Below are 17144 nucleotides of genomic sequence, written 5' to 3'. Positions count from 1 at the left end.
AAAACCGAAAGAACATGACTGAAAGTCCGAAATCAGTATGGTTGACCTTCCTAACCAACTCCATTGCTGGTGATTAGGCCTCCGTCGTAAGCCAGAGTAGCAAGCAGTCGCTGTGCTTGTTTGATCACTTCCACGGGCAGCTTGTCACATCCTGAGGTTATGGCTTCACCCACCATATAACTAAAACTCTCAAAACCGATGTCTTCCAGGGCCCCTCGAACGTGATGCATCCACGCCGGCCTTGTGAATTGCCCTCCACGGCAGCCCCGATAGTGCCCCCACTCCCCTTCCTGCCTCCAGCATATGCCATTACCAACCCCCATTTCCTCACTTTTGTTACGCTGATGCAGCTTACGATTCGATCGATATTCTATTACGCGAATTTATTGTCCAATTTGACTCCGTGTGAGTCTCACAGGTTTGTTCTCGCTAGAAAAATGATGTCTTGCGACTTATAAATCATTTAAACTCCTCTTTACCTACATCATTATCAACTCCCAGACAAGAACTATACAGCTTCCATGCAAAGAGCTCGATTTTGGGTGGAACATCTACTTTCCGCAAGAAACGCCACTGATTGCTACAGTTATAATTACTAATATTATAACCTTACTTCCAGAAATAACATCTAACAGTCGTCCAGCAATTATAGTTAATTATGCTCATTTTTTTTTTATTTTTGACTAAGATAATTAACTATGACAAAAACTTACATATAAAATATATAAACATATATAATATAAAAATAATATATCAAATCAATTAATATATACACACCACGTACATAAAAATTATGTCATTTTTTTATTTAAAAAAATCTATAACATAGTGTTTTTATATATATTAATCAAAGTAAAAGATACAACAGAATTTAGAATAATAAATTCAATCAAATTAGGTTGGGTTGTTCAAGTGAATCTTAATTTTTTTTTTTTGACTCACCTCATTTTCATTTATAATTATTTTATTTGTTGTAATTTAATATTTCATCCTACCCAATATATCGTATGTATAGAATCTACGTCATTTATATTTTTACAATAATATTTATAAGTGTTATTTGCAAAAAGAAAAACAAAATGAAAGTCAAAATAAAAACACGAATTTAAAATAGAGAATCGACATGGCAAAGAATCTAAGAAAATGGCCTTTTTTTTTTCTTTAATTTTTTCCATTGGAGCTCACACACTGCAAATCTATATATACATATATTCTATATTATGATTACAAAATTGTAAATTATAATTTTTTAAAAGAGTCTAATTTTTTTTAATAATTAAAATGTAAGAACTTCGAGTTTTTTTTAATAATTAAAATAAAAATTGATGTGTAAGTGTTTGGTCAAAAAAGTTAGTATACTACCAATTTATCTATAAAATTACCTAACTACCCTGACAGATGAGTAAATTTTAGCCATCACTGAAATTAGGGTATTTCCAAATATACAAAAAATAATAAAGGCATAAAAATTATAGAAAAATTCAACTTATTTATAGAAATGCCTTAAGTTGTAATGACCACTTTCTCATCAAATTACAATCTTTTAGCTCAGAGAAGTATAAATTTCCAACACTCTCATTTAAATTATTTGCAAACACTCCCTATTTACAAATCGATACTATGTACCGTAATCAAACAAAATAAAGTACGAAAAATTAAATTTTGATTGTAGCTTATCAACATCTATTATAATTTCGACGATGACTAAATATTTATCGTGATTTTTGAATATATATATATAATGATATCGCATCGAAAAGTACTAGCTAATAATCATCATGCAACTGGTTAATTAATATCGACCATGATCTTTTAAACAACACCCACATTTCTTATAGCGACATGCACAACGGACGTAAATTAGCTGCCAAAATTAAAGAGCCCATTTTCACCCAAAAAAAGGCATAGAAACAAACAAAAGATGGAGATTTTAACCCTGATCGGGTTTAACGCAAACTAACTCAATTATATAATAAGTAAAATATATTTGTGGGGCGATTGATGTATATTTAAAAAAAGTGATGAATCACATAACGAGTATATCACACTTGTTCTGTAATTGATTTGGTTCTGATTTGAGTAAAAACTTTCCGGAAAAAGAGAAAGACTTGCTATCAAGAGTGCATTCTCATGCAACACATAACTTCGTTTCAAGTCGCGTTTATATATCCCAAACTCAAATCACAAATGACACACTGCATCACTCTCATCACATGAAAATTAGAAATTCTCTAACACATATATACAACTCACCAGAAGTTTTCTGACGTCGAAAATATTCAAACAAAAAGGGAAATATGACAATCTTGGAGCCTTTTTCGGTCGACAATTTACAGTTAATAAGGAACTGAAGGGGAGAGGAGAAGATGATTCATGCTTACGCTCATCATGGCTGAGGGGTCAGCCTACACGGGTGTGATCTGCTCGGCAACGGAGGCCAACCCCTGCATCAGTCTAACAATTTCAACCGTGTCATCGAGATAGTATTTAGCCTTGCTTGGCTTCCGGCCAACGGTACATGCAAACACCTCTGCATGAGGAGCTATGGAAGGACCGGCAATGGAGCTGGTAATAACCTCAAACATATCTTCATCAGACCTGTCGTCTCCAATGCACAGGACAAAATCGGGCGACATGCCCTTCTCCTGCATTGATGAGAGCAGGCGTTTGGCAACGAGACCTTTGCTTATCCCCTAACAGTCAAAGATGAATAGAACTCATTACAAAAGCAAGATAAATAAGTTTTCTAATGGTCCCAGCCTGCAAGCTTTCATGCAATCACAAATCTCCAAGAGCTTCAAAGAGTGACTTTTTCAGTACTTGGAATTTTGGTATTCCACAACGCACAACATTAAATGGAACAACAAATGCAATAGAATTTGAAATAGAAAATCCAGTCCGGAATCAAAGGATCTATTTGTTTGTCCTATTTCTTTCAGGATAGCAAAGATATGAAAAAAATAATTGACGCTTAGGGATAGTGACGACCCTCTCCCATAGATAGCCAAACTTTGGGTAAGTTTTTGGACAACGAAATTCAGAATCATGCAACACATGCATCTTGCACATTTAGGCACTAGTTGGAGATGTGCAACTTACATGTAATACCATAGGAGATAAAAAAAAAAAGATTTTAGTTGAATAAGAGAATATAAGAGTCCTATGCAGTAACGGCTTCTGCAATTCACAGCAATTTTTTTAACTCATGAAACATGATGATTAAGATCAGCAGATGATCTGCATACCTTCCAGACATTAGCAGCGAGGAAGAAAAAAGGCGGATCAGAGTTGCATAAAGGGAAGATATAAGGGCACGTCTTAACCAAATTTAGATGAATAGTGTTAAATAGGCATGTCTCACTATTTCTTGCTCAAGAACGGGTGTAGCCTACTATTTACGTTAGCATGTTGATTATCACACCGTTTGGCTGTAAGAATACAGATGGCTGAAAACAGTACTCAATTAGTTTGACTAGAAAGCAGTAACTGGTTGCGAAAAGAAATTTTCACATACCTGTGGCTTAACTTCTACACAATTTGAGCCGCTCTTGACGGTAACAGGTTCATTAGCAAGCACACTCTCCAGGTGATCAAGAAGTTCTTTAGCTTGACAAGATCCGAAATCAGGATCTGCGTCCTCATAACACCAAGCCATCGCAGTTTCCTTGAACTCAATTATCGACCCATCAGTTGTCTCAGTGTACAGTTGCATTACCGGCTCCGCTATTTGCTTCCAGTTGCATTCACCTACTGGCACGCATGTGTCCCATTCTTCGTCTCGCTTCATCCTAGAAAACCCAATTACAAGTTATGGGCATAAGTTTGCTGTATATAATGAAAAATACTCCTACAAAAATGCAAACGACGTGAATTGCATACCTTGTAAAATAACCATGCTCGGCCGCAATTCCCAGTTTATCACAAGAAGAGAACCATTCGGCCAATGTGTCTCGTCGCCTGGCACTGACAATAAAAATCATATTGTTCTTGTCTCTACATAAACTATTTAGAATATCAAGGGTTTTCGAGCTCGGTTTCTTATCAATGGAATTTTGAGGCATTAAAGTCCCATCATAGTCCAGAAGAATAGCTCTAGTTGTAGTCCTTCTGTAAGCTGAAACTATATGCTCCATGGCAAGCTTCCTAAAATTATGATCAAGTGCAACGACCCTAAAGCTCAAGCCGAACCCAATACCCCAGCATCTGCGACGCACATGATCCTTGCAAGTTCTTTCCAGATCATGCAAGAAGCTGCGAGCCCAATACGCCACATCATGGGTGCTAACATACTTGTAGTGTTTTTCATGCCTCAATTGTTTTTCTGGCTCCGCCATTACAAGAGCAGAATCCATTGCCTCTGCCACCGCATCAATATTCCACGGATTGACGCGGATTGCTCCACTTAGAGATGGTGAACACCCGATAAACTCAGATACAACCAACATGCTCTTTTTGGGGGTTGATGTTTCCAGTCCCAACACCTTATCCAATTTCTCGTTGGCTTGTCGACTGATAATGTACTCATATGGTATAAGATTCATTCCGTCCCTAACTGCAGTAACCAAACAACATTCAGCAACGACGTAATAAGCAACTCTCTCATAAAATTTTAGCGGCTGGTCAATTAAGATGACTGGACGATATCCTGGTTCTCCAAACATCTCATTTATTCGCTTTACCGTTGCATAAGTCTCATCCTGCACTTCTTTCACATCTTTTCCTTTGCCTCTAGCAGGATTGGCTATCTGGACCAGAACAACCTTTCCTTTCTTCTCAGGGTGCTGCAATAGGAGTTGTTCCATTGCTAATAACTTTAAACTAATGCCTTTAAATATATCCATGTCGTCAACCCCGAGCAGCAACGTCTTGCCCTGTGCAGGAAACTGCTTCATGAGCTCTGCTACCTTTGCCTCTGTCTCTGGGAGGCTCAGGACTGATTGAAGCTGACCCATATGGATACCAACAGGAAGAATCTTGATACTAACGGTGCGGCCATAATACTCGAGGCCTATGTAACCCCTTTTGGACTCATACGATACGCCTAACATCCGACTACAACAGGAAAGGAAATGCCTGGCATAGTCAAACGTATGAAATCCAATCAAATCGGAATTAAGTAGAGCCCTCAGAAGCTCTTCCCTTATTGGCAAGGTCTTATAAATTTCCGATGATGGAAATGGACTATGCAGGAAAAATCCAAGCTTCACTCGGTTAAACCTCTTCCGCAAGAAAGTCGGCAGTACCATTAGATGATAATCGTGAACCCACACAAAATCATCTTCGGGGTTAATCACTTCCATGATCCTATCAGCAAAAATCTTGTTCACCGATACATAAGCTTGCCACAACGAGCGGTTAAACCTCCCACCAAGATCCGGCGACAAAGGCAACATATAGTGGAACAACGGCCACAACTGCTGCTTGCAAAACCCATGGTAGTACCGACTGAATAGATCTGGAGGCAAAAAGGTGGGAACACACTTGAAGGTCTCCAAGAGTATCTGAGAGACCTCATCTTGGTCATTTGGGTGAATATCTTCCTTGAGACACCCCACATAAATGAACTCCATCTCATCATCTCCCAACCCATCTTTTAGCTGGAGGAGAAGTGAATTCTCATCCCAACTGAAAGTCCAACCTCTGCTCTCGTCCGTCTTGCGATGCACCTTTATTGGCAGCTGATTGGCCACAATAATTATCCTATCCCGTTGAGCAGTCGAAGACGATGGATCAGAGGAAACACTATCTGAGCCATCATCATCTATATCAGACATAATTCCAGCAACCGTCATAATACGCGGGAGCCGCCGCCTCATACGGCTGAAAGACGGTGATGGAGCTTCGCCGGAAGCTAGCTCCAAGAGGTTTGAATATGATCTAGACACCATTTACTAATCCCCTTTCTTCACTTACCCCTTTCCACTGCTATCCAACTAATACTAAACTCAACAACCTCAAACCTGTTTCCCTAAACCAGTTCCCCAGCACAGAGATTAAGTAAAAACTCCCTGGAAATGAACTTCCATAACAGAACTATCATTCAACAACCATCATCAACTTTCCCTTTCCTCATAGAGCAAGAATCAACACTAAACTTCAGAAATTACTCTCAAGATTTGACTTTGAGGAACAAATCAAGCTACACACTGCACAACACAAGAGAATACCATGTTCAAAACAAACAGGAATCCAAGAAAGAGATTGGAATAATTCCAGATCAAACACACACATCAATCTGTTTATTCTTGAGAGCAAGAAAGAACAAGTACAAGATAAAGAAAACACCCTCACCTGTTAGAAGAAACCAGCAAGAGCCCACATAGAGATGTGACAACAAGAATAGCAAGGGACAAATAATTGATGAAAATTTTCAAGAACCACTTAGAGCCAAAAATTTACAAGCTTTGCCCACTCGAATTCCAAAAAGTTGAAGAAGGATAAACCCTACTCTCTCTCTATATATATATAAATTAGAAAAAAAATGTAAAGAAAGAAAGAAAGAGCTGAGTGCTTAAAAACTGTTCCTTTTTGTTTATCTTTATTGTAGTGGAGCTGCTTCAAAGCTTGCTATATACACTCATCATCACTACTTCACTGCAACTTATGTTATCTTAATGTTCCCCCCCCCCCCCCCAAAAAAAAAAAGTTGAATTAATTTTCAATGTTTGGAGTTTGGAGCTTTGTGTGTGTGTTTGGCTATGGCACTTGTGGATAAGTGCATAGATAACTTAAAATAATCACAGCAAATAGCTGGCAAAGTGGTCCATTGTTGCATACTAAAACAGCTATAAGATTCTCTTTTATTAGTCAAAGGCCAAAAGAAAAAAAAATTAATATAAATATTTGTTTTTCTTGAATTTCCCAACATTTTTCTCATTTTTATATTTTGTATCACATGAGAAACTTTTCTTTCTTCTGATTTTATGGGCTGAATTATTATTAAAATATTTCAAGATATTAAATTACAATTCATAGTAAAAAGATAAGAAGATGATTGCTCAAAAAGTATAGCTACCAACCAAATTATTAAATTAAATTATTTGTAATTGTCATTCTGCAATGGAGTATATTCTTTTATGTTCTACAACTTTATATTTAGTGTGCAGATAGTACTAAATATTCTTCTTTAAAATTATCAAACAATTTCTTGATTACTCTTTTTTTTTTCTTTTTCTTTTAAAGAAGATCAATACTAGTTTTTAATTTTTTATCGGGATTTAAACTTATGAACTTGAAAATATGACGGTACTGTTGGGTCACTTTTCATATCGATAAATTTCAGCAGTAGAAATAATTTTCGAATACGAATTATCTGAATTATGCAAAATCAACAATATTTTAAAAAATGGATTATTCATGTAAGATCAAAATTTCCCAAATTATTTATACATATATACGTATTTTTCTTTTTATAAATATGTGTGTGTGAAATAATAATGGCAAGAACATGGGAAGTGGTTTTACCATAACCCCAATTTATGTTGAGATATCTTAATCCCACACAACCAAGAACATGTCAAACATTTGTTGTATGATTGTTGGGTTTTGTTTTTTCAAATGTGTGATCTAAGCAATATTTTTTTTAATTAAATTTTAGGACTTATATCATATTTTTTTTAATTATTTTAATTGTTTGGGAGTTGAGGAGTTGGTCAACGTCATAGGTGGTAGGGGAGAGAGAGAGAGAGATGATGACTAGGTAAAGGTAAGTAAAACCAGAGGCTTTTATCCAGTGGGCCTCGTTAACAACGCCGAGGCGGTGTGGTGGTGCTGGGTCCCACCTCAATTGTTGTACCCTAGTGCTTCTACTGTTTGGACCAAATCACCACGTGGCACTATGCACAACATCTGTGGACTCGGTGCAATGTATTGTGTGTCTCACTGGAGAGCATTCACTTATTACAACATCATCTTACTTATATATTTTTATAACTACATAAATAACATAAATATTTTCTTTTATTACATATTATTGAAATTTTGGGGAAATAATACATGGGATTCTATCTACAACATTAGATAAAAAAATAAAATAATTTCATAATATCTCAAAAATAAAATAATCACATAATTGACACGTCTTTCCTCTTTTATACGTCAGAGTCTAGAATTTATTCTTTATGAAAAAAATAAAAGTATTTTTATAAAATTATTTTATAAATGCATAAACACATTCCTTAAAATACCCTCAAAATTTTAGATTGAAAAAATTAAAATAAATCTTTTAAGACATAATATATATATATATATATTATTCAGATGTGGGTAAAAATATGTCAGCAATTCAGAATGTACATAATATACACTCTTAGAGTAGAAAGACAGACAAGATATTAATAATATAAATGTGTTTATATATATTAATATTAAAAAAAACGGACTATTTTCAATTATAAAAAGCAGTTTGTGACATCACAATATTAATTCTTTTATTTTATCATATCCATAATTTTAATTTTAAATGTGATGTTAACGTGTTTATATATATATATTTGTTATATTTTCAAATATTAAAAATAATACAGCACGGTGATTAGTATTAAAAAAAAAAAAGAAAAAAAGAATATAGTAATGAGTGGGGGTGTTCTCAAATCCAGCTATACAAGATTGCTATCATGTCTCCTTGTCTCGTGATCATGTGGTAACAATACCTATTTCAAGCACGTGCATTTCTGTACTCTTACCTAATAAATTCCCCCCAACCTTGCATTTTTAGTTTTCAAAATTCAACTTGCTAATTTATTATATATATATATAATAAAAAGTTAATAAGTAATAGGAGTAATTGTACTTTTCTCCCTTAAAATTTAGTGTAATTATATATAAATTTTTTATAATTTAAAAAATTACATCTAACAAACCCTTTTTGAGTGCTAATATAATTTCTCAAACTATACAGGGTCTACGTATAATTACCCAAAATTCAGGGGATGGAAGTATAATTGTCTAATTAATAAGTTGTTACGCATCTCTCTTAAGTTATTATTTTACCCCTCAAAATATTAATATTGTAATTGTTTGTATTTTTTTCTCATCTTAATGAAACAGAACAAGTTTGATTGAGATGAAATTTTTAAGTGATATACCAAAAGAGTGCTCTCATATAATATATAATATAGATAATAAAATTAGTATATGTGGCACATTCTATACATTTATTTAAGATAAATTCAGTAAATTTTAATTAATAAAAAAAATTATGTTGTTAAACAAAAATAAATCTCAAAATATTATATATATTTTTTAATTAATATATAATTATATTAAACTTTGGAAGAGAAAAAAATTTAATAAATTAATAATATAATAATATTGTTTCTCGAGGAAGGCGCATGGAGTTATCCACAACCTCATCGTACAAGGCAGGTGCCTAGTGGCTAGCGCCTAGTGCAGTAGGCCAGGAGAGAAGTACTAATAATCAAAGAGTACTGACTGTGAAATAACCAAAGCAGGCTTTATTATTATTATGGATAGGTTTGGGAATTCGTACGGCTGCTCCGTCTGTGTGCCCAGTTGGGTTACGCCACGTCTAGCGCGCTGAATACTTCCCTACCATGCGACAACATATACACGGCTTGCTCCCAACCGACCGAATGGGACTGTTCCTCATTTCAAAGCCACTCACTCCACCACTTTAATTACTATAATAATAAACTACCACTCTTCCACATATTCAATGCCTGTCTGTCTTTAAACTTCCAAGATTTGTATTCCAAAATATAACGTGAGGTGTTTTGTAGTGATTGGTTTAACTTAAGTACGAGATCTGATTAATAAGGTTGTAAGTACGCAAAACAGACACACAGTCCTACTTTTTGCACTCCAACGTTGAAGTTAGCGATTCAAATTGATATATAAGAGAATATAAAGAGAATGAATGATAAAAGTTGTACCTGATTGGGGAGATCGATATTTATATGGATTAATTGTACGATTTCATGTGTATCCTTGATGCAAAGTTGATCTAGCGACCAAAGTGATTCACACATATTAGGATTTTGAGAAATTTTGATACTCTTCTTATCAAGATATCAGTTCTATACTAGACCTTAATATTTGGTTTAGATTTTTATTGGGAAGTTTCTTGAAGACCTTAATAAGATAACTTCCACAAAGAGTAAGGTTTTTTCTTGGAAGGTTGTGCCAAATAAATATAAATATCAGTTAGTGAATGCTGAAGGTCGTGCCAAGCAAGTAAGTCGTGACCTTCAGGAGCTATGCAAGTTCTGTATGCTCAACTCGTGAGTTTGAAATAATAGGTAATCAAAGATACTTCTAAGTGGGAGCAAGACAAGTCTGAGTTATTAGCTAATTGGAAAAGATCAGGCAAGATGAAGGAGAGTGTCGCATCACGTGAAAGGGATGTGCACATTATCCATGAGGCTGGTGTGTTGAAGGGAGACAATCAACTATGTTGTTGATAAATTGAAGGGAGAGGGTTCTACGCTTGAGAAGGTTGACAATTCAAAAGAATTTATTCCAGACATCCATCATGCTCAGTTTTGAACATCCAACAGTAAAAACTACAATTGATCAATTATGGGCGAGGGATATGCATCCCTTGGGCGTATTATTTAAGTTCGTGAAGTCTATCCACATCCTTCACTTTCCATCAGGTTTTTGACAAATAGTAAATAAATGGGTGGCTGATCTCTTCGCCTTAGGAGATCTAAATAAAGCATGCTCCAAGGATCTCTACCTATTGCCTAGAATAGACCAATTGGTAGACTTTACTTTTGGGTGCGGTTTATCAACCTAATTTATGCCTCTTAGGGTTGACACCGGATCATGTTGGCTCCTGAAGATAAAAATGGGTTTAACTTTATCACTTTTATGGCTATCTTTTGTTACATAATCATGCCATTTGGGCTAAAAAATACTAGTGCTGCCTACCAATGCCTCGTGGACAGTATTTTCCACAACAAATGGATCGAAATATGGAAGCGTGCGTTGAAACATGCTCGTCAAAAGTAGGCAAACTGAGGATCATATCACAAATCTGAGTAGACCTCCAATTTCCCAAAGCAATTCTGATATAAGGTTAACCCCACCAAGTGTGTCTTATGGGAAAAAAGCGGTTGATTTCTCAAAATTAAAGTTATCCAATATGTAACAAGGAACTGAAGCCAACTTTCTCAAAATTAAAGTCATTTAAGACATAAAAGCTCTTTCATCAATAAAGTACAATGCTTCACAAGCACGATAATTGCCTCAAGCCGGTCTATCTTCAGATCATTTGAGAAGAGTTTGTCTTTCTTCAAGGTGTTGGGAAGGCTAAACAGTTCGAATGGAGTGAAGAATGCCAAAGCTCTTTTGAAGCTTTAAAATAATATCTAGTAAAACTCTCTGTTGGAGAAGCACACTCTCAAGGCAGTCAATCCAGTCCTCATTAGGGAAGATTAATGGGTGCAAACTCTTATTACTATATCAGTAAAGTACTTAATAAAGCGGAGAATCGATATCTTGATGTCGAGAAGATAACCTTCGCCCGGGTCATTACAATCGACGATTATGAACCTATTTCCTTTCACACCCTATAGGTATACTAACCATCCATCCGCTAAAGTAAGTGTTGGGGAGACCATAGACCTGGGGAAAGCTCGTCGAGTGACCAATTGAGTTAGGTGAGTGTCCCATTTCTTACCTGCCTTTGATTTTTGTCAAGGAGGAAGCCCGAGCTAATTTCGTATCAGAAATGACCCTGTTATCTCCTAACAAGAAAGTATGGTTGTTGCTTGTGGACTATTCCTCAATCCTTATAGAGTATGGAGCAGGGAGTTGTCCTTACCTCCTTAAAAGGAACAATTTGGAGTTTGCAATCAAATTTGACTTCAGGGCCTCCAACAACGAGGCTGGATATGAAATCCTAGTATTGGGCCTAAAGATGGCTTGGGACGTGGGAAACTAACAGCTTATAGCCTATTCCAATTCCCAACTTATCTTCAGACAAGCTGAAGAGATTTATGAAGCTACGCAGACTATATTGATCTAATACCTCCATCAATTGAAGAATTAAAAAATGGCTTTGAAGTTTCAAACTCCAGAAAATACCTCGTGAAGAAAATATCATGGAGGATTATATTTCCACGCAAGCCACCTTAGTTGAAGACTATCATACTAGATAGATCACCACCTCAGTTGTATGACGCTATTCCCTAGATTGTAGGGAGGTCGCCAAACTAAAGGCATGCTGCCCAATTCATCTTCTTAGGGAAAACATAGCATGAGAAGTCATTCACTCATCATCTCCTCTAGTGCTTGTATTTTGGGGAGGGGAATATACAACAAGTGTTGCAGTGCCCACTTTGGGGCTACCGCTCTAGTGATGTCGTCCCTCGAGTTCGTAACTTCTGGCCTACCATGAAGGTAGACATCAAGGAACTCATACATAGTTGTGATAAATGTCAAAAGCATTTCAGTAATCATCCACTAACTCGTAAAGCCCATAATGGCCTTGTTCATCCCATTTTCCTTCTCTTGGTGGGAAATAGACTTCATGGGACCTTTCCTTATGACTCCCGACCAGAGAAAATTCTTTTTGGTCGTACTAGATAACTTGAGCAAATGGGTCGGATTCATAAAAGAAAATTTATGGTAGTTGGTTTTGTAAGAATATACCCATTACTATTCCTTTGATTAAAGATTCCATTAAATGGAATATTGATAATGGACATCAGATCTAATCTTTACATCCCAAACAATTGGCTACCAAATTATAAAATTATTCCGGCATCACTGCCAAAGTGGCTTTGGAACGGCCAAAATATGAGGTGATAACTGATAAAATAAAATTTCTATTAATAAAAAATATTTAATCTAACAATATACAACACCAATACATTTTACACCACCACCAACAGCATAACATAAGGAGTAATAACAAGTAGCATCAGTTGATCAACAACTTAATTAGGGTTTTCACCAAAGTTTTTGGCCCATAGCCACAATAATCCTTTACTTTAAGGAAACGTTTATTTGGCGGGAATGAAATATTATATTTGGATAAAATTGAAGGCATTTGATTGCTATTTTTTAATCTTCACAAGTAATTTTGAAGCCCACTCCAGCCCATTATGGGCCCCGTAATTTATTAGTTTTAATAATTGGGTGAGTCGGTAAAAAAGATAAACGAGTGATGGGGCAAAAACCCCAATTCAAGTAATTAGGGTTTTCGGGTGATGAGCATTTCGTTCGAAATTGGTATTGGAAGCGGCAGAGATCCAAGATGAAACCACGTCCATCGCTGCTCCTCAGCCTCCACCGCCACTGGAAACCACGTCCATCGCTGCCCCCCCCCCCCCCCCGCCACTGTCTTCATTGTTTCTTTGCCGCCTTCTCCACTCTCACTGAACGGTAACACGAATGCGGTTGCTCTAGTCTTGTGTGTGGACACCGTGGCTTCCAAGTCAGCATCTGAGTCATCCACGTGGCTACTGACTCAATCGCCTACGAGTCAGCTTCTTGGAGTAGCTTCTGAGTCAGCACAGGGTATTATGTGGCGCAATGGCATCCGAGATAGAAAGAGAGAGTTTTAGAAACCAACGATAGATATGGATTGTTAATATAGAAACAATACACCACTCACCCACTACCGCTATTAATTACTTCTAAACATTTCTCTAATTTTTTTTTTTTTGTCTAACTTATATTAATTTATTTAGTTGATGAATAATAATGGGATGCTTTTATATATTTTGATGTGAGCAAAAAAAATTGCCCTTTTGAGTTGTCGTGGACTTGAGTTCTCTGGGTTGAATTTTTCACAAAATTTAAACTAAAAATTACAAAAATTATATTAGCACTTTAATGTCCAAGTTAGCTAGTAGTTTAAAAAAAAGAATAGTGTAGACGCGAAACACAATATAATGCAAATGCAACAATAATTGATAGGAGAAAGGTGAGTCTTTTTTCGTTTATGTATGCAGCAAAAATGTTACCTTCTATAACAAGAAAAAGACTTGCTTTTATAGCCTAATTCCATGCACTTTAAAGGAGATGACCCCCTTGGGACTCAGATTGATGGTTGCCTCTTCATAGACCTCCATGGAATCCGGAAAAGGTTGGAGAGATCTTTGAGGATGAAGCTTTGTTGAGAACTTGGGACCGGATGAGCCTCATTGCAACATACAATTCCAAACTTCTAGATGATTATTAAGATGTATGAGTTGATTATGTGGCCAACCTTTCTCCAAGTGGTCGAATAACCTTCGGCCAATTGTCTATAGGGATAGGCTGGTACCAGGTGTCTGTCCAATCAGCCCTTATTCTAGACTTACTCGAATGCTGTTGAGCTCCTATCACAACCTGTTTGCAAGAGCTACTCTCAATTCGGAAACAATAGGGCAATTTTTGGAGTTGTATTGAGAAATTAAGATTTGAGGAATCGGAAGATTTTTTTGGTATTAGAAATTTTGTCTTCTTTTCAAATGACGAAATATGTTTCAGGTTTAATCCTCATTCTTAGATTATAAAAAAGATAACAATAGAGGATTTTAATGTGTTTTACATTACTTTCTCCACAACTAAATTTGTTCACTAGGTGATCACAGAATAAAATGTATCAAACTTATTAAATTTACATATGAAATGTGTTTTCTCCAAATAAAAAAAATTAAAATTAATACGTAATCTTTATAATTACAAAACAAAAAATAAAATTTTGCCAATATTTGAGTCGTTTAACTCTAAAACATAATATCAGTATCGGTGAAATGGTCATAAAATAAAATAATTTTATTTTGGATCTATTTATTTTTTCCTAAACAAGAATTGCATGGAAAACACCAAGATCAGAAGCAGAACACTCCTGCAAAGAGAAGTAATGCGAATTCAGAAGTCACATTGAAGTAAATTAAATCGCAGCAGAAAATATTTGGGGTATTCTTGCAGGCATGGAGAGTGAGGATTTGTGGAGAAATCGTGGGGTGGCGAGAACTTCCCGCTTAATGGGATGACCCTCTAGATATTCTCTTTTATTTGACGTAATTCATAAGCAGATCATGTCCCTTTTCTCCTTTTTCTTCTGCATGAAAGAATTAGAAATCCCCATTTTGCTTCTTCTCATCCTCTTGTATCAGTAAGTCTTAATTCTTGACGACATTGCTTAAAAATTTCCATGTTCTTCAATCCTTTTTTTTATGCATTCGTTGATTTGGACGAGCATCAAAGTGATTTCGCGTTGTGTTTTTGGTGTATGGTTAGAGACTCTGAGGTATTTCTATAAGAATTAATGGCTAATAAATTTATTTCTTCTGAAATGTTAGTTTGATCATGATATTTTAGTTTTTGGGCATCTTGTTGTTTTGTAATCTCCTTGTGAAGATTGTGAATTTCCTTCCTTTATTTGGGGCAACAACTCGTGTGATCTTCTGTTTCTTTTTCTTTCATTTATCTCATTTCAAGAATATGCTTTTTCTGTTGCCTGTATTTTGTCCAATAGTTTTTTGAAGGCTGTGTACTGTGTAGCTTTGTATTATGGGACAACGCAACATGTTTCCCAGAAATTATTTTGAAGGTTGGTTTTTATTGTGAGGTTTAGCATGGACCTGACAAAATCTTGGAGCTGGTATCTTTATTGTCGATTTATTTTAGTTGATGTCAGTTAGGTTGAATATTTCAGATTGATGAATGACGACATATTGATTATCTTTCGTGATGGTTTCTGAAAATTCTATTCTCTTGTCTAGTTCTGAGTGAGGGAGCCTAAGGAGATTGCCTGGTTAGTTTCTTGTTTAGGCTTGTTATCCCAATTGGTTGACTAAGAAACTTAGAGATGCCAGTTTCATATTTTTCTACTTGGTAGGGTTGAAGATAAATTCCTTGTTCTCTTACGGATTATAGTCCATGCACACCTATTATTGTGAAGACCGCAGGTAATGGCTTATTAACTGCTTGATGCTGCATTTGTTCCAATATAGTTGGAATCAAAGATTCGGTGGATTTATCTTGATGTTAGAACAATTTTTAATGATGATAGGAATGGGATTCCTAGGGTGGAACTTGAAGATCTTGAAGGAGTCGTAAGCTGTCAGTGTATGAAAAGTTTGACTGACAGAAATTTTGTGGAAATGAAAAAGATCAAAATCCAAGAACAGAATGGAGTGTAAGAATTCCTCCTAGAATCATAGTATTCCACACATTCTCCCCTAGTTATAGGAAAAACTCATCCTAGAGTTTTGAAGATTCTAACCATGAGAGTTCTTGAGCTTTACCCTTGAACTGATTGCCCGGAAAGATACTTGAAGCACCAAAAAGCTTCATCTCTTTATGAAGGGGTGAAGTATGGAATCAGGATTTTCAGGATCATCCTTATGTCGTCATGTTTTCTCAGATGTCAGAGTCAGTCATTGGCTCAAATTCAGAAGGAGCATTGTGATTCGTTAATAGCAAAACCATGCAGGCTCGATTCACATTTTTGAATGAGAATTAGACTTTTCTTTAAACTCAGCCACTTTAGCTTTTCCTATGCCCACTTCCATATCTTTCAATTTAGCAAAAGCATTATACTTGACAGGGCTCCACAATTCCTAGAACTCTAGTGCTTGCGACTCAAGTTGCTTTTCCTATTTGATGAAAGTCCGGTTCTGTTTTATCTTTTTCTGAGTCATACTTTTCATCTTCAGCACCAACCACCAGTGGAATTTAGTTTCTGCAAAAACTTAAGGATAATATTGACCATGTGAGTCATGTTCTGTGGGTTGCATGTCCTTCATTAGTTTTCAGGACTTGAATGTACACTAGAAAATGCAACAATATCCAAAGCAGCTCCAACAAATATACTTTTTTTTTCACTGTTGTTATTTCCATTTCCATTTACATTTACATTTGAGTTTTCCAATTCTGGCCTCTACTTCCACTTTGATTTGGTCTTTTGCTGCATTGTCCTCCCAAGAGATTGAAAGTCAGTGCCGTGATATTTTTCGTCCATTTTGATCAGTTTTTCCAACAGACAAAACCGAACTGATGTAGTTCAAACTTCACCAGTTATCCAGGTGGTGTTCAGGAACAGTGAACACAGTATCCATAAACAACACAACCTGGTAGTTGTATAGGTTTTCATGGAATAGGAGAAAAAGTGGATGTTTAACATATGATGTCTATGAAGGGAAAAAGAAAAGGAAAAAGAAAAAAAAAAGAACTACCAA

General features: G+C 35.8%; 2 protein-coding genes across 2 annotated transcripts in view; one reads left to right on the top strand and one right to left on the bottom strand.

Annotated features, from left to right (window-relative positions):
• Positions 2132-6588, bottom strand: LOC105156184 (alpha,alpha-trehalose-phosphate synthase [UDP-forming] 6). Its single transcript, XM_011072253.2, has 4 exons — positions 6292-6588; positions 3880-6146; positions 3515-3788; positions 2132-2693 (listed from the first exon to the last, which is right to left on the bottom strand). Exons 2-4 carry the CDS (start codon positions 5886-5888, stop codon positions 2406-2408), a joined length of 2571 nt encoding a protein of 856 aa, XP_011070555.1. The 5' UTR covers positions 5889-6146; positions 6292-6588; the 3' UTR covers positions 2132-2405.
• Positions 14872-17144, top strand: part of LOC105156183 (binding partner of ACD11 1) — a 6233-nt gene continuing 3960 nt past the window's right edge. The window contains exon 1 of the mRNA XM_011072252.2: positions 14872-15076. The gene's annotated coding sequence lies outside the window, so the exon portion shown is untranslated. The remainder of the gene's footprint in view (positions 15077-17144) is intronic.

The sequence above is a fragment of the Sesamum indicum genome, linkage group LG2 (assembly GCF_000512975.1).
Source record: "Sesamum indicum cultivar Zhongzhi No. 13 linkage group LG2, S_indicum_v1.0, whole genome shotgun sequence".
NCBI classification, from domain to species: domain Eukaryota; kingdom Viridiplantae; phylum Streptophyta; class Magnoliopsida; order Lamiales; family Pedaliaceae; genus Sesamum; species Sesamum indicum.
Note: the sequence above shows the minus strand (reverse complement) of the source record. Positions and strands in the feature narration are given on the sequence as shown.